The 22,915-nt window shown below is 37.1% G+C and overlaps 1 protein-coding gene across 1 annotated transcript in view; it reads right to left on the reverse strand.

Annotated features, from left to right (window-relative positions):
• ABI3BP (ABI family member 3 binding protein) overlaps nt 1-22,915 on the reverse strand; it is a 280,943-nt gene that overhangs the window by 126,148 nt on the left and 131,880 nt on the right. Inside the window, 8 exon segments of the mRNA XM_027769977.1 lie at nt 3,379-3,453; nt 3,923-3,994; nt 5,422-5,466; nt 6,253-6,327; nt 8,540-8,617; nt 12,705-12,797; nt 13,402-13,473; nt 14,457-14,505. Of these exon segments, the coding sequence (XP_027625778.1) occupies nt 3,379-3,453; nt 3,923-3,994; nt 5,422-5,466; nt 6,253-6,327; nt 8,540-8,617; nt 12,705-12,797; nt 13,402-13,473; nt 14,457-14,505 (559 nt within the window).

Raw genomic sequence — 22,915 nt, forward strand, 5'->3', positions numbered from 1 at the left:
CCGTGGGTTTATACATTTTTTGGTTTTTTTTTTTTTTTTTTTTTTGAGAGGTTTTTGCTATAGGGCATGTGTGCTTGCCAGAAAGAAAGAGACAGAGACAGAAAGCGAGAAATCACCCCCCCCCCAGGTGGGATGGCCACACTGCAATCCCTTCTCCTCGATTCTCCTCCCGAGATCTTGCACACACATGCACACATGCCCAGCGTGAGTTTAAGCCACTGGGTCCCAGACTTGAACCGTGGTCAACTACATGGGAGTCCAGCGACATAGCCATTACACCATCTCCTGGTTCCCATGACAGCAATAATTTTAAACAACATTGACATCAGTCAAGACCACTCTGTGATCATGATGGATCAAGACAGAAACAAGACTACTCCATAATTACATGGGACACAAACAAAATATGAACACTACCGTCCTCACATTCTGGCTAACACAAACAACTGCTGTTCTTTACCAAATATAGCTTTAACTGCACTCCATCCTTGCATTCTTTTTTTTTAATATAAAAGAGTATTTTCATTTTTGTTCCATAATGACTATACACTATTAAGAAATGAGACAATACCAAGCAATAGCCAAAGAAGAATCATCCGTTTTACATATTCTCTTTGGTCAGGTTACTCAGAAATAATGTTATCAGCTATGATTGTGGTTGCTTGTCACCTCACAATTTTTTAAAATCCATGTATCCACCATAATCTACTCTCCCTGCCACATAAACTTGAGACCTCCTTTTCACATACTGATAGGTCACATCTCTGAGGCTGGGCAGGGTAGTGATATTCTGTGCGAATGTTGTCTTCTGACTGACATTGCCTGTTTGGTATACTTCGCTGTCTCCTCATTGCCACATCTCACTTGTTGTTAAAGAAAGCATTGTGACTGGATTTTTTCCCTCAGGGTCCTGACTCGCTCACCCAAGAAACTGCACGTGATTTGGAGATCTTTCAAGAACCAAACTGCTGGCTATGTCACACTCATGTCTTACACACTGATGAAGTACCTGTAATACAGTCTTTGAAACATGGCTTCTATTTTTTTTTTCCTTGGAATCTCATCTTTGGGTCTTTCCTGATGCTCTGAAGGATCCCATTCCTGCCTTCTTGATAAAACAACTAAGAGTGAGATGAATGCTGTTACGGATAAGCATTTAAGTACTATCTCAGTCTCTTCATTCTAAAACAATTGTGTCAGGAAGCTACTTGAGTATGGGAAAATAATAAATAATTAAATAGATTGCAACTACGTAGGAAGTAGAACCTTAGTACATGTTTATGTTTACACAAAATCAATCAAAAGAAACAAGAGTAATGATATTGATAAAATCATTGGATGACCATATCAACTCTATAAATCACAAATAATACAGAGGTTGTTCAATTTTAATTAGAAACTTCACATATCTTAGAAAAGATGCCACAGAGCATACGTCTTAGAGTGCAGATGGACGTTCTGCATATTAGTAGAAATAAGAGAGACGTCATCACTGACTTCGAACATCCATCTTATATTGATTGGAGGCCTAAGTCTTATCATTGACCACACTTGATCATTTGCACTGGCACAATGTGAAATGACTATAGTGATAAGTGCTTCTCCAGTTTTCTTGTTCATTCAAATCACCTGGAGATCTTGTTAGAGCATGGAGCAAGATTCAGCAGGTCAAGAGTTGGAACCCAAGGTCCTGACTTTTTACCAGGTTCCCAGGTGAGGCCAGTGCTGCTAGTCCAAGGATCACAGAAAGTAGCAGAGATATTGAAATCAAATGTTGTATGGCAGGCTGGGAAGTTTCCTGAGGGAATGTTCATGCCTGCCATCACTACCTACTAAATGCTTTGTTCAGAGGACTTGGAAGCAGTAGAAGTTCTCCAGCAACCAAAGGTTGCCCTCTCAGGACTGAGGTAAGCTGAATAATCAGTCTGCTTCCTTCTACATTAGCCACTACTCATACTCCAACAGGATAAAATCAGAATATTCCTTTTCTGGAATGAAAGGCAACAGGAATCTTTTCTGATATTGGGATTTACTAAATCATCTATTTTTAATCTCTTATTTTAACTCCGTAACCTGCACTCTCCAGCTTATTCTCTCCTCAATGCTTTGTGTGACTCAAGTGTTATAATTTATGTTTTAGGCATTAAAATTTCCAAAGTGATTTCCCTAAGGTTTTGGTCAGTTTGCACTTGAATTATTACAGAAATAGAAAACTAGATACCACTCAAAGGAAACCTAAGGGAACCCTGTACACCCTAAGTCATAACCTAAAAGCTAACAGATAAAAGGAACCTAAAAGTTGATCTATTCAATAGTTACTAGGCCCCCAAACACTGGGTTTGGGCACTCCTGAGGAATGCAGGAGTCATGGCCATGACTGTAATTCTGCCACTGAAACAGACTGCGATAGCTTCCCTTTTTCAAAAACTGGGTTCTGGTCAACTTAAACATCCTATGTGTCTCTTTGTTGCCTAGCTGACAACTAATGAAGACTTCAAAGAAGAAACAAAATTCTACTTGTAAGGGGAGCCTGAAGTCATATTATTAAATCAGACACACAATGATACGTTTGTTACTGCTCTCATAGCACTAAAGAGATCTCTAGAAAAATCAGCAAACTAATCTATAATTCACGTTCTAGCCAGGCTTTTCATAATACAGACAGAAATTAAAACATATATATTTAAAATAAATACAAAACAAAGGCAAAAACATTTTTATTTTATACTAGGTTATCCAGAAAGTCATGACACGTTTTTCTATGTACAAAAGACATCATGACTTTGCCGACAACCAAATAGTGGGAAAAAATGAGAATCATCTGAGAATCAGATTGTATTATAGGGGTCAGCATGGTGATTAAGGAGCTGGACTCCTACATCGTCAACTGCAGTTCAACCCCCGGACCTGGAGCTTGCTCTCTCTCTCTCATCAAATTGAGTAATAATAATAAATAAAACATTCTTTAAAAAATTAGAATATCGGGAACCAGCAGTTAGCGTAATGGCTATGTCGCTGGATTCCCACGTAGTCGACCGTGGTTCGTGTCCTGGACCCGGTGGCTTAAATCTCACGCCGGGCGCGTGTGCGTGCGTGCCCAAGATCCCGAGAGGAGAATGGAGGAGAAGGGATTGCGGCGTGACCATCCCCCCTGGGGGGAGATTTCTCGCTTTCTGTCTCTATGTCTCTCTCTGTCTGTCTGGTGAGTGCACGCGCCCTATAGCAAAAAAACCTTTCCAAAAAAAAAAAAAATTAGAATATCAGCTTACATAAAAAAGATTATATTATAGACTTTCTGCTTAAATACATTGATAATTAATTAAGGAACCTATAAAAAGACTCTTGTTGCAATCTAATTATTAAAAATCATTCAATTACCAGTTTGAGGCTGTAGACTTTTGGAATCGTCAGATGTTTTAGCTGTAGGTATAATCCATGGCTTTTCACTTGAAGCTATATTGAAAAGAAATGGAATTTGTTTGAATTTTTTTGTTTTAAGTGGAGAAGGGGACAGAAATAGATTACTTGTATAGTTAAGTGGCTACCAGAAGCCTGCAATAAATAAAAAGCACATCTCGATTTAATCAAAAGTCACTATATTGTAAAAAGTAATCAATACGCATCTACTCAGAGAGCATTTGCTTAGTGGCTAGAGAGATACCAGAGTTTGGAGTCACGCTCTCATCATTTTTAAGGACCAAATACTAACACAAGTTACATGGAATTAACAGATCGATAATTTTTACTGAATCGTAAAAAATCATCGGACAAATACACTCCTCCCTTCCATCACATTAACCACTTGTTTGCCTAAATGAACTAAATTGATAAATTCATTGAGATTTGCAGACCTAGGACCTGGTAGAGAATTATGCAACCACCACACACATGTTTAACAACCAATTTAACGTGCTCTGATTACCGAAGGTGTCCCTAGGTTTCTCAAAAGGAAAGGGAGTTTTTGCCTCAGGAAATCCTGGAAGCCTTTCTGGAGCTGTAATGAAATACACAAGAAAAGTTATGACCTGAGATCAAGTAATAGAATAGATGTAAAGATCTCAAGCTTGCAAAAAAAAAAAAACCCACAAAAATACAAATTATTTCATGTCAAGTAAGGGACCATTAGTGATATTTCTTGCTTCTGTGTTTCAATGATGGATAACATTTCTTTTACTTTTTTTTTGCCTTTTTTTTTTTTTACATTTTTTGCATTTTTCAAGCCATCTTATTAAACTCGTCTCCTAATTTCTTCAGATATGTCTGTGAGCTCTTGGAAGCAGTTCATTTAAATTCAAACCAAGCACTAAACATATCTGAGCTAGCCAATGCCCATCTTACAAGCTTTTAAAAATGAAGTTTTAGGGAACCAGCAGTTAGCGTAATGGCTATGTCGCTGGACTCCCACATAGTCGACCGCGGTTCGCGTCTTGGACCTGGTGGCTTAAAACTCATGCTGGGTGCGTGTGCCTGCGTGCCCAAGATTTCGAGAGGAGAAGGGATTGTGGCGTGATCATCCCCCCTGGGGGGTGATTTCTTGCTTTCTGTCTCTATGTCTCTCTCTGTCTGTCTTGCGAGCGCATGCGCCCTATAGCGAAAATCTCTCTCAAAAAAAAAGAAGTTTTAAAAAATAGAATCAAAATACATTTTTGATTTTTTTCAAGAGGGATTTCTGCTATAGGGGGAATATGCTCCCTGGAGAAACAGAGAGACAGAAAGTGAGAAATCACCCCCCACACACACACCCAGGGTATGGCCATGCCACGATCCTCTGTTCTTCTCAGGATCTTAGGCACACAATCACATGCACCCAGCATGAGTTTCAAGCCACCGGGACTTGAACCATGGCCAACCATGAGAGAATTCAGCAATATAACCATTACGCCATTTGCTGGTCTCTCCATTTTTTAAAATATTGCATTCAATTTAAGAACTCTAAGAAATAGTCTGCAGAACTATCACAAACATTTCTTCTCTGTCAAGAGAGACAATATGTTTAGAAAAAGTATGGAAAATACAAGTGACCTTCAGTAAGTTAATGGAAAGCATGTATTATAAAAAGGCTATGCATGAATTTCAAACATTTTTGCACCAAAATAAACTCATACCCTAATCTCATTTTCCAGGAACTTTTTGAAGTTCCATTGTATCAATTTGTTCAGTGACATTCTGATTCTGAATTAAAAGAATTAAATATAATTTCAAAACATGACAACCAAAATAAATAAATAAATAGCCAAACGAAATCACATGCAAGGGCTTGGGACTTTCTTGTTCTATAAGCTGCTAGTCCCTTTTTTCCTGTGAGGATATAAATTTCAGCTAGCCTAAGGATTTCAAGCATGTATAACATCTCTAGGGTCATAATAAAGCAGTTGTTTAATCATTTTTTACCCAGAGTGCCCAGTGGCAATTCAAACTTACGTATTAGAATAGTTTGCGATGTTTTGGGGGTCCTTTCTCTGAGAACTACAATAAAGAAAACATGGTTAGCAACACCTGGACTGGAGATGCGTTGCCGTTTAACCACAGTCATGCATAGCATGAGCCATGACAGACATCCAGGTGTGTAGCAAGTGGCTATTGCCTTCCACTGGCTTTCTCTGGAAAAGTTACACAGCAGTTAAAATGTGAAGGTGTGCTTTTAAAGGGCTGTGGTGTGGCAAGGAAAGCCAGCATCACAAGGACAGAGCAAAATACATGCTGCTCCTTTTCTTTAGGGGAGAACAAGAAAGCAAGTTATCTGCTGCTTTGGCCGAGAAGCAGCTAACATGAATGATATGAAATTCATATTAAAAAGCATGACACTTGGGGGATTCTTCTGAGTTTATATGTACAAGATTTCTAAAAGCCACTTAAGCAGAAAGCAGAGACAAGACTTCCAGGTTTCCCCATCTCCACTAAGATTTGGAGGTCAAAGTCTATATAACCCACCAGAGAGGTTAAAAAGGGCATGCCGTTAGCATCTAGCATCCAGATCTGCCTAGGATATCAGTTACCAGGATCAGTCATGTTATTCACTCTTAGTGGAACTAATCCAGAAATGGCAAGGTTATCTATAGTCAGGAAGGAATTTAGGGGGGAGGGAGCAGAGGAGAGCTGGTAGGAAGAAGGAAGGAGAGGGTGAGGGAGGGAGAGAGAGAAAAGCTAAGACACTGGGATTAATTGGGACTACCTTTCTGAGGGTTAGAAGTTCGTTGTTGTGGTTATTGCCCTCACCCCCTCTTTTAAGGTTAAAAGAGTTATTAGAATTACCCAGTGTTGTTTCTGAAATGTCTAATGCACTAGACACAGTGGGTTTAATGGTTCTCGGAACTGTTTCAGGAGTCACTGAAAGATTTAAAAAAAAAAAAAAAAAGACTTTACAAATTAAGATAAAGTGATGAGGCAACCCAAAACCAGGACACATCTTCCATTGCCCCTTTACAATTAGTAACGGATACTTATTAGCTGCTTTCTTTCGGAGTTGCTAATATAAGGAGTCCCTTGCTTGCCCCAGGTGCCCAAGCTGCCACTTTCCCCACCTTTCCCTTCTGGGTTTGAGACACTGTCTATGTGCTCCAAAAAAAGCACATTGAACTGGCTTCCGTGGAAGCGTTTATCAGATGATGATATTTTTTTCCTCGTCTGCCTTTTTTTTTTTTTTTTTTTTTTAATCTCCATGGTTTAGCACAGGGCCTGGGATTAAACCAACACATCATAATAGTTTATTAAATAAATTGATAAAAGAACAGAGAAAAGAATCATCCAGGGCTAAGATTTACTTAGAGCTTTACATTATAAGATTACTCTCTGAAACCACTCAACACGCAAAGCTGTGGACTGGATTGCTATTACAAGCAGATTCAAATGGTCAGCCACAGGTTGTCACAAGTGCTACAATAGATTAATGACAATGAAGGCCTCAGGTAAATGGCTTTGGAGAAATAAGAAGCAGGGTCATTGAGATCTGAAACGAATCGTGAGCTAGAGAGCTCCAGAATTTGGGGGGCAAGGACAAAAAAATAAACAGAACATCACTGTATAATAAGTTGTGATGTTTGCTTAAGTGTTTCTGAAGTGGAAAATTCTGAGGAGGTCTTTGGCAGAAAAATAAGACGTCTGTAGACTCTTGTCAGACGCTGTGCCAAGAGAGGAAAGTATAATTGGAGAAAATGAGTAGAACCTTTGAGGCAGAAAAAGACTTGGAGTCAACTACTGGGTCATGCCTATGCTTTTTTTTTGTGGCATTGATCAATTATACTGAAATCAGAAAACCAACTAGTAATTTCATCCAAATGGATTATTCCACTAGCTTGAATAGATTCTACCTCTGCCTCAGCTCCACTGTGGTAGATTTAAAATGTCTATCTCATGCTCTTAGACAGGACATACTCATCTTGTTAGAAATATTCCTACTTGAATGGGTTTCTAGAAGTTACTTTATTGCTCCAATCAATCTTTATCTTCTTTGGATCACTAATGAACCCAAAAGTTTAGTATAAGGTAAATATCATCAATAATTCTAATTATGGAAATTTTATGAATTAAAAAATTCACTTTAGATTGGGGTTATTTTGCTAAATGTGGATTGTAGAGAATTCTTGCCAGGTGTTTTGTTTCATCAAGTCTTAAATAGGGTGGTATTGCTCTGGCAAAACTCTGTAATGTAGAGATTAATATCTCCCAGTGGACTGGATGGGGTGGTTTAATCCAGAGAAGAAACATTCAATGTTTGCTAGTAATGGCAGCAAACTATGTGGAAAATGCTTATTGTATTTATTCTTTAAAGGATTTTTAATTGAATTATCATATGTTCTCTACACTATGGTTGTTAATTCCCCAGTGGCCATTTGTTTCTAAATTATTCCAGGGTCGTTTCATAGATATTAAGCTATAAATTTATGAAGGATATATGGCACTTTGCTCAACTGACCACTTGTCAATGTGAAGAACTAAAAAGTGGTCTCAGGTCTACGTATAAAATGAAACCATTGAAACTATTGTAATACATTTTAGTATAAAAATATTTCAGAGCCTTGAGTTTCCTTTAGGGTGACAAATATAGCTTCTATATATAGCTGTATTTTCTTTTTGTTTCAAGAGAGATTTTTATCATAAGGCATGTGCGCTTGCTGGAAAGTCAGAGAAACAGAGAAAAAAAGTGAGAAATCCCCCCTTCCCCGGGGGAAAGGGATGGTTATGCCACAATCCCTTCTCCTCCATTCTCTTGGAATTTTGGGCATGAATGTACATGCACTGGGTGAGAGTTTTAAGCCACCGAGTCTGGGACTCAAACTGTGGTCGACTCTGTGGGAGTCTAGCGACATAACCATTACACCACCTGCTGGCCCCACATAGCAGTTATATATTTAATAGTTCATTTTGGATCTGTTGTTTTCTCAAATATTAAAGATCTAGAATCTCCTACTATTTTGTGCTTGTGAAAATGAGTTTCCTACTGATGCTTCACTGGGGGAAGTAAAAAAGGCTTGTAGATTATTTACTGTTTGAAAAAATGTTATTTCTTTTCTCAAGGTTGACAATGCAGGAATCGCATTACCTGTTATGGGTTGTGCTGGGATTTTTTCAACCTCTGGTGTTTTAGATTCAGCAGGTAATGCCAAGGTTTCATTCTTAGCTAAAAAGTCAGAGAACAAACAATTTACCTCACTTTCTCATAATGCAATGCCAAAGATACTTCATTCAAAACAACCAAAAAAATACTATTTTATAAAATCTATTGATATTTCTTCCCACCAGCCAGATAATTTTACTGTGCATTTATATCAGGAGTTAATATGATTAGATGACAGCCTTCAGAATTCCTTCTTACTAACTCTAGCTAATACTTTAAGATTATATTGAAATTGAAGGAAAAAAGTCACAATCCAATATTGGATAAATTGCAAGTCGTTCTGATGTATAAATAGAGTTTCTGGAAGTATAGATTGTATTGAAAGTGCTTCCTGGAATTTTATATTACTCCTAGCTTAAAAAAAATCAGTGAATAGATGGTTACCATTATTATGCATAGTAAAACATATAACAGTTTATGACTTGAAATTTTAGAAAAACAAATAGTACACATAGGAAACTAAATTACTTGAAAATATTTGTGGCAAACAAAATTACCAACAGTTAATAAGTTTTATTTAAGCCACATGTTAACATAGATTTTTTTCTCAAGTCTCTGTGGGAATTTAGTACCAAGAATGGAATCTGTTTCCTCTTTATACAGCTATTTGGGAAACGTCCTTCTTAAATTTAGGCATTCTTTTTTGAAGATGTAAATTTCTAAACCAGGGTTTTCTAGTAATTAAGATAGTCCCATGTGGGAGTGGACAGTGACAGACTAGTGAAATGCAGTGTTTTAAGGCTGACCCACATGGGAAGTTCCCAGGTTCATCCTGGAGACCACCCTGAGTACATGTGCCCATGATCCAGGGCTGGCTGCAGGTGGAGAGTATGGCACCAAGACCCTGCTAAGGGTATTTGCTCCTGTGCAGGTGTACTCATGGAGGGAGTAAAGAAAGAAAAACCTTTAAGAAGTTCCCCATTTTAAATTGTATTTAGGATGAATTCTATTCAATTACTTAGCATATTGAATCTGTGACCTGATTATAATGTTCTAAAACAGTTCAAGGGAGATGAAATAACTCATGGATCTTTGAGATACCTTGCTCATGCCACCAGGGACTAATTATATAATCAGATGGAAGTTTTTCAGAGTCCTAAGGCTATACAGAGTTTCTCAGTTTGCGAACTGTTGACATTTAACACAGTATTTTATTACTTTTTTTTCCTGTCTGTGTGGTTGGGGGAGGTTGCCTGTGTATTGTATGCTTTTAGCAATATTTCTGGCCTCTACTTACTGGATTGTAATAAAGCTTCCACAGCTGTGACAACCAAAACTGTCTCCAGATATCGTCAAATACTCCTTGGTGAACAAATTCACCTTCTATTGAAAACAACTGATCTAATCTATTCGTTCTTTGGACATTAAATTTTTGTAACTTTCTGTAGTTCATCTTACTCTTGTAAGATCCATTTAAAAAGTTTTTTTTTCCAGTTAATGTGGGCACAAGATATTTATTTACTTATGATAGACTTAACAACAATTAAGAAGTCCTCTCTTTCATAATTTCATAGACTAATCAATTCTCAATCTATATTGATGGGCCATTACAACAGATTCATACAGCAGCTAATTATTTTCAGAAGTAGTTTAAAATATTATGAATAGATGTCACAAATATTAGTGTACTTGCTACTAATTGTCAAGTGTGTGTTTAGGAAGTTGCACAACATGTTTGAACAACAGAAATCTTTAATACCATTGTTCAAATTAATTTAGCAGGGCAGGAAAATAATGAACTTTCTGTAATAACTAAAAAATAGATTCAGGATAATTTTATGCTAAGTTATATTTTTAAAATTTCTATATTTTACTATATATGTTATCTTGATCACTGATTTTTTAATAACCATTCTGACTGTAATCACTGGAAGAACTATTCAGACCACAAATTTTTCATGAGCTTGATTAGGTTATTTTCAGCATTACCATAGAAAAGTTTTTTGTCTGATTGTTTTTAATTTGTCAGAGGACATGTACACTCACTGGAGAGAAATGAAGAAAGAGGGAATGTGAGAAACCATACTCCCTATGTGGCATGGTCTTGCCACAATCACTTATCCATTTCTCCCCTCCTGGGCGTGGTGGTGCCTGCCCTATGGCATTTCTTCCCTCCTTTCAGAGTTCTGAAAATGTACATATGCATGCCCAGTATATTTCTCAAGTCACCGGGTCCAGGACTCAAACCATGTGACTGCCATGTGGGATCCAGCTCACTTAACCATCAGGTCATGAACTAACCCTGTTTGATTTTAAATGTAAAATGATTAAGTTTTACTTGAGTTGTTTCTTATTCTTTTTAGTGTCTTTTTGTCCTCCAGGGATCCTTCATCATCACTAATATCCTATGTTCTCTGTGATTCCTTAAGATCTTGACATTCACAGTCAAAGCTCTGAACTGGTTTAGCTCCTTATTCCCAAAACATGCCCTTAGATACCAATTACATTAACCTAAAATTCAGCTGTTAAGGAAGAAAAATGGCAAGCTATCTTCCCAAGGGAATATTTATAATTAAAAAAAAAATTACCAGAGGAAAGATGTGCTCACCAGAGAGAGAAGAGGAAAGAGAGAAAGTGTGAATATGCATGTGTAAGCACTTTCCAATGGAGCATGGTAATGCTACAATCCCTTTGCCATTTCTCCATTTGGGGCATGCATGCACATCTGTCCAGTGTGTTTTTTAAGACACGGGCTGGGATACTAACTGCAGTAGCTTTGTGGGATCAGGTTCCTTCAACCCTTGGGTTATGGGGCCAGCTCTATACATATTCTTTATACATTACTAATACCTCATAAAAACATATAGTGTTTCTAAATATGCCAGTTCAGATATCAGGAAATGGTAGATGGACAATACATTTAAAGGGAGACTCCTGATTATTTCATATCAACTCATGAGCATTCCACAAAACTATCTATGCACAGCTGTAGTCTTGGCAATAGGAAAGTGAAATGCCACCAGAACATGGCCTGCAACTCAGGAAATTTTATTTCCTCTATTATTCTCCTGTACCTTTTTTCAACAGTTGTTTCCTTTAATTTTTGGCAAGCTAAGTCTTAGCTTTGGCACACTCTTTGTATGTCTCTTGGAGATCAGCGTGCAATACTAGCTTCCTTGTTTATTTTTCTCATTATTCACATCATGTGTTCTTAGAACAAAAGCTATTACAATTTTTGATGTCCCATGATGGACTCTGCTGGAATGGGAAAATTATTTTTAGGATTTACTCCCTCAAAAAATACAACTTTTCTGAATTGCAGATAATTAACTTCAGGAAAATTTATTTCTCCCTTGGTAGTAAAAAGATCTTTTTATGCCTACACTCTGCAAAAACAAATAAGCAACAAAAAGGGAAAACAAAAACAAAAACAAAATACAGTGTTTTACACAGCAAAGGAAATATTCAACAAAATGAAAAGACAGACTATGGATTGGGAAAGGTTATTTGTATAATATATCTGATAAGGTCTTAATACCCAAATATATAAGAAACTTGTACAAATCAATGACAAAACAAGAAAAAGAAATAAAAACAAAACATAACCTGATTTAAAAATAAGCAAATGACATAAATAGACATTTCTCCAAAGAACACTCAAAAATGTCATTTACTTCTGTGCTACCATGGCTGGTCAATGCTTTATGTTTTTTAAACACTACAATCATACCCCATTTTTTTTGAAAGTAGGAAGCAGTATCAACTTCCAGTAAATAATCATTTTAATGGACCTGACCTTTACATCAGTTCTTATTGAAATTATTTTGTAGCCCTCGATAGTATAAGTATAAATTAGAATAAGTACTCTATTTGAAAATTATAGCTATATAGGTATTTTTTCATATAATTTGATAAGCCTTTATTCTTTCATATGTGTAAATACAGCCATGTTTTAATGTAAATATAAAAATAACCATTTTCCGTAGAACGTGATTTATAGGAATACCTCCAGCACTCTAACCTCCTTGCTCCCACTTTTTACTTTGAGATTCTCAACTACTTTATTTGCAAGATTCCTTGAAAAATCCTAAAAATGTCCGTGCTTGTACTTAGTCATTGCAATGTCCACATACAGAACTTTACTGCTTACCTAATTGTGTCTTGATTGCATCTGAAATCTCAAGCATTATGGATGTAGGAAGTTTTACAGTGGTTTCATTAAGACCTGGGATAATAAGGTGTACTGCAAGAAAACAGAAGTAATTAAGATAAAGAAAAGAAACTGCTTTATGACATTAAAAAAGCTCAGAGCATCAGATACTGGAAACTATGAAGCTCAGGATTTATTTTTTTATTTGATTTTAACCTAAAGCTCAAAATGTTGGGGGGGGGGTAAATGACCATACTTTAAAATATTTTTAAAATATCAATATTTTTCATATTTAGAACTGGACTATTAAAATACTCTTTTAATCCTTAGACTAAAAATTATAAAATTGCTGCTTAAGATGGGTGAACAAAGAAAATCAATTATAATGCTTTTTAAAGGAGCAATTCCATGTGAGCAAGACTCCCTCATAGTTGTAAACAACCCTGTGGGGCAGGTAGGATAGGCACCATCATTTCCATCGGGCATGTGCTAGGGTTGTTTCTTTAACATTGCATGATAAAGTGGTGCTTCTTGGCTCCTAACCTAGAATAGATGCAAACCACATTGCTAGACAGTGAAAGTAAATGTCCCAAGATCAATTTAACAGGTCTGCTCATAGTCCAAAACTGCATCAGGACATGAGTATAAAAAGATAGCTGGACTTTATTAATCTAGCATAGATTTCTAATTGACTCACCTAGTATAGTTCCTCCAAAGGGGGTCTTGTCTGGGGACTTAGTTGAAGCCCTATGAGTAATATTCTGAATCACTGGTGAAATAAAAAAAGACAATAGTGTGATAAGGAAAAAAAAAATAGCCAGGAAGCAGTAATAAGCTGAAAATGTGAAACCATCTGCACTGGGAAAGTCCGATCTCACTCTATCAGTGAATAGAAAACAATTCATTGGGCTGACTACGCAGCCAACAGAGTCAGAAGACGCATCTTACCATAACATCTACGCCTACAAGTAAGGAAAGGCTCTGATTCTATTGTAAATGTTTTGTCCTAATTAGTGAAAAATTTTCTTCCTATCTCTACTCTATAAGCATGCCCTTTCTTCAAGTTAATAAGAACTAGAACAAAAACAGGACAATGACACAGTAATTTAAAAAAAAAAAACTTAGAAAATGTATATTCTCAAAGCAAAGAATTTTTAGGTAATTCCAAATCTAATGAACTTTGTTTTGAGAGTTCACTTGAGATACTGTGTTTAGTTTAAACTGAAGCACTATTTTTAAGGACTCCATCTCTTCCACCAATAACCTTTCTGGAAATAGTGGAGTCATTTTAAAATTTTGAGAAACTAGAAGCTCAAAAAAAAAAAAAAAAAAAAACCGCATACTGAAACATTCAGCTGTTTAAATTAAAATAGATATAATTCTTTAAATCTTTACTTTTTCTAAAGTGGCCACCCCAAATCGGTTTTCATTTACATTAACCCAAATATTCTATTAATGGCTTTCTTCAGATATGTTAACTTAATCCTGAACAAAGACCCACATATTTAACTGACTTTAAAAATTTAACACTTCTGGTTGTTCTGTTGTTAGTTGTCTGGTCAGTGTGATTAGATCAAGGTTGGCATATTGGTAGAAGAGCCAGAATTATCTATTAAATTCTGCTTTACTAGACCATACTAGTTCTTTAAACTTTCCCTGAAAAACAATCAGAACAATTTAGAAAATATGTACTATGTTTAATTTTCTTAGTTAAAAATGGTTCTAAACACATATCTGGAGCAGACAGATTACCTTGCTTGATAACTGTAATTGGGATTAGTTTCCTTGGGACATATGATGGCTGCAAAAGAGAGGGACAAAGTCAGCCTTTGAATCAGTGTTAATTTTTTTTAATATATCTGAAACCTGGAAGAATCTTTTCTGCTTATTATTTTTTGTCATAGGGTATGTGTGTTTGCCAGAGAGAGAGACACAGAGAGGGAAAGTGAGAAATCACCCCCACAGGGGGTATGGCCATGCCACAATCCCTTCTCCTTCACAATCCTCCCTGGATTTTGGGCACACATGTACATGTGCCTGGCATGATTTTCAAGCCATTGGGTCCAGGGCTGGAACCATAGTTTCTGGCACCTTAACCACCATGCCACCTGCAGGCCCCTGGAAGAAGCCTTTCAAATTTTTTTGATTGTCAGAGGGTACCTGCACTCACCAGAGAGAGACAGGAAGACAGAGAAAAAGAAAAGTCATTCCAGAAGTCTCACAGGAAGTTTTGTCATGGAGTGGCTTAAACTAGTGATAGCTTAAAGTCAAGTCATTGCCATACATAAAATTGTGAGGCCAAGGATAAGACACCCAAGAAAGACAGGTGAAGACTGGTTAAAAGGAGGGCAGGGGAAAAAAAAATAAAAACAGAAGGAAAAGTATATCTCTCTCATATACACACACATAGGAGAATTAGTTGAGCTGGATAGAAGAGAATGACATTGATTTTTTGATACTTGGTGCAACCTGTGTATATGAAACAGACTCTCCACATACCAGGTCTGTTGATAGCCAAGAATATGCACAATGCAAGATACTTACCAAATAGGCATTTTCAACTGTGAGCAAGAGAGACTTGCTAACATGATACCATCTTAACAAATGATGTACCAATGGTAAAATAGGGCCACAATACCAACCTTACTGTTGGCTATTGTTCTTCTTAAAGATTTTGTGTTTAAAAAGCACATACATAAAGTTATCACCTCCAGATTATTTTTTTAAAGAGGGATCTGTACTTATTGGCCCAGTAATTTTAACAACACAGCGTAAGGAATTAAAGACACAGATGATCATTTCTATATGATTGTTAATTGCCACAACTGAAAACAATCTTATATCCAAAAAATAGAGGCTGTATTAATTATGATTTAACTATTTAACTTCTATTTTTTTAATTGAAAAAATATGTAGACTAGAACTAATTACTATGGATACAAATTTGCATTAACTGTATTATCTAATTTCATAACAAACATGCATAGACATGAGACCAGAAGGAAATACATCACAGTTTTTAAAGTAGCAGTTGCTTATTGTAAGCTGATACTTGATTTTATAAAATGTTCTATACTTGCCACATTCCTTATGAGGGAAAAGTATAATAAAGAAAGGTTAAGTATAATTAAGAAAGGTTTTTAAATCTAGTCTGCTCAGGTTTAATATACACCTCTGTCCTACAACTTAGTTCATCCCCTTGGTAAATAGGGAAATGATGGAAACATAATTTAGACATGATTTTTTTCCAGATGAGGGAAAGGGAGTAATAGGAAAAGGGGATAATTTTTGGTGGGGAAGAAAATAATTCTGAGCTTTGAGACTGCACTGGCAGGAGGAAGCCCTTCGACTATATAAGATGTACTATGAGCCCTTGCACACAGGCCCTCCTCCAGTGAGGACAGGCAGTCCCATGGCCTGCTGCATAGCCTCTCGTGCCCACCTTAGCTGCAGCCCCACGGGCTCCCTTCTATCTTTGCAGTCCAGCTCTCACTCGTCCTGTTCCAGAGAGAGGGTGGCAACACTCTGCCTATCACTTCTGAGAATTTGATTGTATTTTTTTTTAATGTTACAATAACTTAATTTTTCTGCCATTTACTTTTTTTTTTTTTTTTGGAGAGGTTTTCGCTATAGGGTGCCTGCGCTCGCCAGACAGAGAGAGAAAGACATAGAGACAGAAAGCGAGTAATCACCCCCCCAGGGGGGATGGTCACGCCACAATCCCTTCTCCTCCATTCTCCTCTCCGGATCTTGGGCACGCACGCACACACGCCCGGCGTGAGTTCCAAGCCACAGGGTCCGGGACGTGAACCGTGGTCGACCACGTGGGAGTCCAAAGACATAGCCATTACTAACTGCTGGTTCCTCTGACATTTACTTTTTAGAAAAATATATGATTATGTCTATTTATGGGGCACAAGGTGATGCTTTGATGTAAGTATACAATTACAATGTGGAATGATTCAGTGAAACTAATTAACATATCCATCCCTTCTCCCTTGCTTACCCAACAGTTTTTTGTGGTGAGACATTTAAAGTTCACTTTCAGTAATTTTGAGATACACATTAGGAACTATGGATACTCTGCAGAGGAACAGCTCTCAAAAATGTACTACTAACTGAAACTTTGGACCTTTTGACCAACATCTTTCCATCCCCTCTCCATTTCGCACTCCTCACTCTCACCCACCCCCCAGCGCTTAGTAGTCCCCATTGTTCTACTTCAATTTCTGTAAGTTTGACACTTCTGAAAAATTTAAATGCCAGCTGTGGCAACCTCTAGCCACAGGGAACCGGCTGACAGGGAAGCCACATTATCTTTCAAGGTATCGATAATAATATCTTTGTGTGTGTGAAGGCTGTGTCCTCTATTCACTCTTTCACTTAGTGCACATTTGCAGTGTGAAGTTTTTCATCTGTCACATTACAGCAGAAATTTACGTGTGGTATAGTGTTGATTGCCTTTGAATTGCATGATGCCAGTTTTTGTTTCCTTTGCTAAAAGGATCTATTCATTTTTTCCCACAAGGACAAATGAAAAAATATTCCACTCTTCCCATGAGTGGAACAGTTTCTGTTCTGAGTTGTTCCTCGGGCACAGATCAATGTTCTATTAAGAAATGACAAGACTATATGTACAGTATGTTCTGTCAAAAGTAAGGAAGTCACTTAGCTGCAGAATGCACTTTTTTCTAGAGTAATTATTCTCTTGCCTAATCTGCAATCTAACGATGAACCAAGACTGGAGAAATAGCCGGGTCTCTGTAGGCAGGTTATAAGGGCATCAGGACAGCCCTCTTACCCAGCACGTCTGTGCCAAAGACACTGAAGGCCTTCCAGATAGATGGCTACAATGTGAATCCTTTCTTAAAAGTACAGGAAATGTCTATGATCTGGACACATCACAAAATAAAATATTGTAATAAAATAGTGTTTGCAATTACACCCCAATTTTTTAAAAAAAAATTCCTTTCTTCTGAGAGAGGGGAACAGACAGATGGGGTGGGGGTGAGGTATCCCCAACAGGGGATGAGCTGCAGTCCAACCCTAGCCAGCCTGGTTCTCTTGTGGGGGAGGGGGGTCTCTGGATAAGAACTCAGAACCTTCCCGCGTGGATCGCTCTTGCAAAGGGTACTGTTTTACTGCTGCACCACTGCCTTGTCCCTAGGACCCAATCTTATCTGAACTCTCACACATGTGTTTGTACAAAAGATACCAACGACCTTTCCTTGCTGCCCTAGCGTGTTATTGTGAACATCTATTAATGTGCATCGCAGGGTTAGAGGGGATGGCGAAAATGAAAGTCCCATGGGTGCTGCAGTTCGGGCTGCCGCAGCCTCAGCGCGGTTGCCCACAGACACTCTCCTTGCCAGGATTCTCTTTCCTACGGCTTTTCCTAGATGGATTTATTATTTTTTTCTCTGCATCTTGCTGTCCCTCATTCTTGCTGCAAATCTCCATCACTCCTTCCTTCCTTCTGCAGTTCTTGTCCCTCTCTTCATTCAGCAAACACTTTTCAAGTGTTTACTATATGCCAGGAAGTCAGCATATTTCCCACCTGCCCCATAAAAAGTCGTTAGTTTTTCCCTGCATTTCAGGATATCCTATCCCTTAAGATCCCAGGTGGAGTCATACCGTGAACAAGATGACTAGTTAAGAGGATTCACTTTTACTATGTTGTTGGGATGCTGTGGCCGAGTACGCACCTGGACACACGCGGTAGGAAGAGGGTGCTGAAGTGGAATAAAGGCAATGCCTCTGGAGATAAATGTGGTGTGTTGTGTGTTTCATCATGGTTAGGAAAAGTCTATGCTTTTTTAGAAAATAACCACAGCAGCAGGAGCAGTCACACAGGACAAGGGACTTTCAATTCACTCTGCATTGTACTAGCTTCCTCTTGATATTATTTTGTAAATACATTTTAATAAAGACTAATAATCACATAAGGACGCTATTCTTTGCAGAATTTTAAAAAAAATTACTCCATGAAAAAGAGATAGAAACAGAGATGGAGATGCAGGACTCTTGAAAGGGTCTTGACTCTGACCCACCCCTAGCTGTGGGCAGCCTGGGTCATAGGAACGCTATGCCCAGTATATCCAGGGATGTTTCTGGATGGCTTCCCATAATGTGATTTTACTGCTGTGCCACATCTGGTTCCACAAGGTATTCTTTTTTTTTTTTTTTGGAGAGGGTTTTTTTTTTTTTTTTTTTTTTTTTTTTTCTATAGGGCGTGTGCACTCACCAGACAGACAGAGAGAGACAGAGAGACAGAGAGAAATAACCCCCCAAGGGAGATGGCCAGCTGCAATCCCTTCTCCTCCATTCTCCTCTCGGGATCTTGGGCACGCACGCACACGCGCCCGGCGTGAGTTTTAAGCCACCGGGTTTGGGACACGAATCACGGTCAACTACGGGGGAGTCCAGTGACATAGCCATTATGCTAACTGCTGGTCCCCACAAGGTATTCTTAACAGGTTTGTCCATTTGGCATTTTCTGTGGTGTCCAAATACAAGAATTCTTCTAAAAGTTCATGGAAAATGTGCATTATGAAAAATTTTGCATCAAAATAAACTTGTATTTTAAATCCATGTTTCTGTGAAGTTTTTGAAGTATCCTCATATTTTTTGTGGATTTGTTCTTAGGTCCCAAGATAAAAAAAAGAACTGTCCAAAAGGAAACTATGCTCTAAGCTCCATCTTTTAGACTCCCAAAATATTCGGACAAGAAGCCATTTTAAAGCTGAGGTGTATTCTGGCCTGTTCAGGGAAGTTATGCTCTAAACTCCATTGTCTAGACTCCTGAAATATTCAGACAAGCATGGTGGAGGAGAGATTTTGTTACAGAATCACTGAAACCACTTCAGAGGCACAAGAAACATGAGAAACAAAACAAAACAAAACAAAACAAAACAAAAAACAATCTCCCCCCTAAGGAAAAAGAACAATCCCTCATCATCCACAGATAATACAATAGAACTTGTGAAAATGTCTGATAGAGAATTCAGAATATTCACAGTGCCAAAACTAAATGAGATGCAAGAGCTGAAGGATAATGAACTCCAGAAGATGCAGGAGAAAAGAGACAATGAGTTTTAGGAGGTGTTAAAGTTCTTTTCTGATCTGAAAGAAGAAATATACACCATAAAAAAGAATCAAATGGAGCTATTAAAGATGAAGGCTGCCATCCAGGAAATCAAAACCTCCCTCAAAAGTATTAAAAGCAGATTAATTCACAAAGAAAATCAAATCTCAGATGTTGAAGGCAAAAAAACTGAGAAAATAATCCCCCAAAATGAGAATACTACATGAGAAATGCTAGATAGCATTAAGGGCCAAAACATCTGGATAATTTGTATCCCAGAAGGTTAGGAAACTAATAAGGGCATTAATAATCTATTCCATGAAATCTTGGAAGAAAACTTTCCAAATTTAGAGAGGCATTCAAATATCCAGACCCAAGAAATACAAAGGACCCTTAATAGAATCAACCTAAGAAGATCTTCTCCAAGGCACATCATAGCCAGATTGGCCAAATCTACAGACAAAGACAAGGTACTAAAATTGACGAGAAAGAAATGTGAGGTTACTTAAAAAGGTTATCCCATCAGGCTTACCTCTGACCTCTCATCAGAAATGATGCAAGCAAGGAAAGAATGGGAAAATGTATTCAAAATATATATTCAAAATGCTAAGTGAAAAACAGTTTCAACCAAGAATGCTATACCCAGCAAGATTTTCTTTCATATGAAAAGAAAGAATAAAAACATTCTCAGATAAACAAGACCTGAAAGAATTTGCCAATAGCAGACCCACTCTTCAAGAAGTTCTGAAAGGAGTGCTCTACCAAGAAAACTAAAGACACATACAGAAGTAAGAGAAGAAAAGGCAACCAAGAAAATGACCAATTTAATGCTATGGACAAAAATATCGATAACATTAAACATTAACTTCCAGAATTTAAACGGAAAGATTGGACCACAGTAACACTGCATATTCAACAGAAGAGAGTTTGAACATAAGACTGAACCAGCGAAATAGAATTTTATGACTTTTTGAGTGAAACATTACTGGTTTTTTTTATTATGCTTTGTTTTCCCAATTTAAGCATTTTACTTTCTTTTGAGTTATTGATAGGTTCAGCAATTTGTTAAAATACTTTCCTTGTTTGTTTCTTTAAATGGAAACAAACTTTTCTTCATTCTTGAAAAAAAAAAAAAATTTGGGAATAGTCTTATTTTGTGGGAGAAGGATTATTTGCATAAGTTCAGTAATGCTTGTTGCATTGAATCAGAAATCAGAAATACTCATTATTGGACAGGGCTTTGACTGGAATGTCATACCTGAAGATTAATCAGAAAACCATGGAACTTAGGTGGATCTTGAGTAAGCCAATAGAAGCTCTTAGAAAGATAGTCTGGCACCATAAATAGTTCTGCTTGGCAGAGAGGATTAGAGAAGATAAATGAAAGAATTTATAACATAAAATAACCTGGACTTTTCCAGCCCAGCATTATAATCAGTAGAGACTGCAAAAGAGCAACCACACCAGAAGATTACCTTGAGAAAGACTTTGAAAGAAGAAACAGAGACTGATCTTTGCTAGCAGATGGTATATCACAGAATACTCAGCAGACACGGCTGAATTGAGGTTTGTGTGTGACTTGTGTGCTGGGCATTTGCTTTTCAATAATTTGAGTAGTTGACATGTAAGTATTTTCTAAAAATATTTAAAACCGTACTGTCTCTGTTGTTATAGAGTCACAAACAAAATTATAAAAAATTATAAGAAATATTTTGAACATTACCTTTAAAATTCAATATTTTGAAAATTTTGAAAGTTGTTTATTCACTGTCAAGAACTATGGAGTATGAGCAAAAATTCTTTTGTATGTAAAGTAAATGTTTGTGAAAAATGTAAAAATAAATAAATAAGTGAAAAAAGAAGAAAAAAAGAAAAAAGAACTGTCCATCTGGCAAGTGGCAAGGGTTGCTCAAAATCAAATTTTAATGGTTCAAGAGCCAAACCACATGAGAAGAATTGAGCATGTCAGATTCTGGTTTTCATTCATTTTTACGATGTCCTAACAAAACTTATGAAACATACTGATCCAACCTAACATCTGGTTAAAAGTGACTTTAACATCCTACTTGCAAAAATCTTCAAATTTCTTGTTAGATGGGAAGAAATCAGACAGATACTTTGAATGATATTCTTGGCCTACATATACATTTTTCAAGGTTTGTACCCAAGACAAGATTGCTAAGAATGGAAGGCTGTCTAATACATTCACTGTATACAACCTTATGGTGTGAGTGGGGCTATAAAGGTATTTCTCCCTATTCATGTGAGAACTTTAAAAATGGGCATCCATTCTTTTATTGTGTTATTGTGTTTTAACCAATAATTGATGTGACTTTTAAAAATATGGGTGGATCTCCAATGGGAAAACAAAAAAATGATGAAAATAGATGTCATAATTTAACAGAATACTAATTCTAGAGAGATTTGGATTAATGAGTTTTCTTTTAAAAATCTGTCTAATGCTATATTCTTCAAAAATTGACTCTGCTGATAGTGAACTAGTTAAATAAGTTTCTTTTTAAAAATAGAGATGTGTTAAAAATTTAGCCCTATTCTTTCTGCTTTTTAAATAATAAAACCTAGTTACCTTAAATACCTAATTATCTAAAACCTAACTCTTTAGCTCCATTGAACGAACTATGCTAGATCCTCAAAATGGAATAAACTGCACAAGTGTCATGATAATTGTATGTTTTTCTTCCTCAGTTGATCATTGGATTTCATGTGACACATTTTATATTACATAGAAAGGATCAGGGTTTTGTTTACTCATACATACTTTTTCTGGTGGTATGGGCAGGACTGATAGTGAAAGCATACGACAATTGGTAGATAAAAGCACTAACCAATCAGAAGTGACCCCCTGCTCCATGTCCCTGGCATAACTGAACTGAGACATTTGCCAGAACATATACCTAGATGACTTACTAATAAGATGAACCTGCACTTAACATTTTTAACATCAATGGGAGTAGGGTAGGCAACCAGGGGTTGGGAGGAAGAGACTCAAGTGGGGGAAGTAAAACATTCAATGGACACAAAAATGGAAAATGATTTGTTGAGGATAATGTGAATGGTAACGTCTTTGACTGGATTAATATACAGTAGATAGTATATTCATGCTGGG

The sequence above is a fragment of the Tupaia chinensis genome, unplaced genomic scaffold, assembly GCF_000334495.1.
Source record: "Tupaia chinensis unplaced genomic scaffold, TupChi_1.0 Scaffold000100_1, whole genome shotgun sequence".
Taxonomy (NCBI): Eukaryota; Metazoa; Chordata; class Mammalia; order Scandentia; family Tupaiidae; genus Tupaia; species Tupaia belangeri.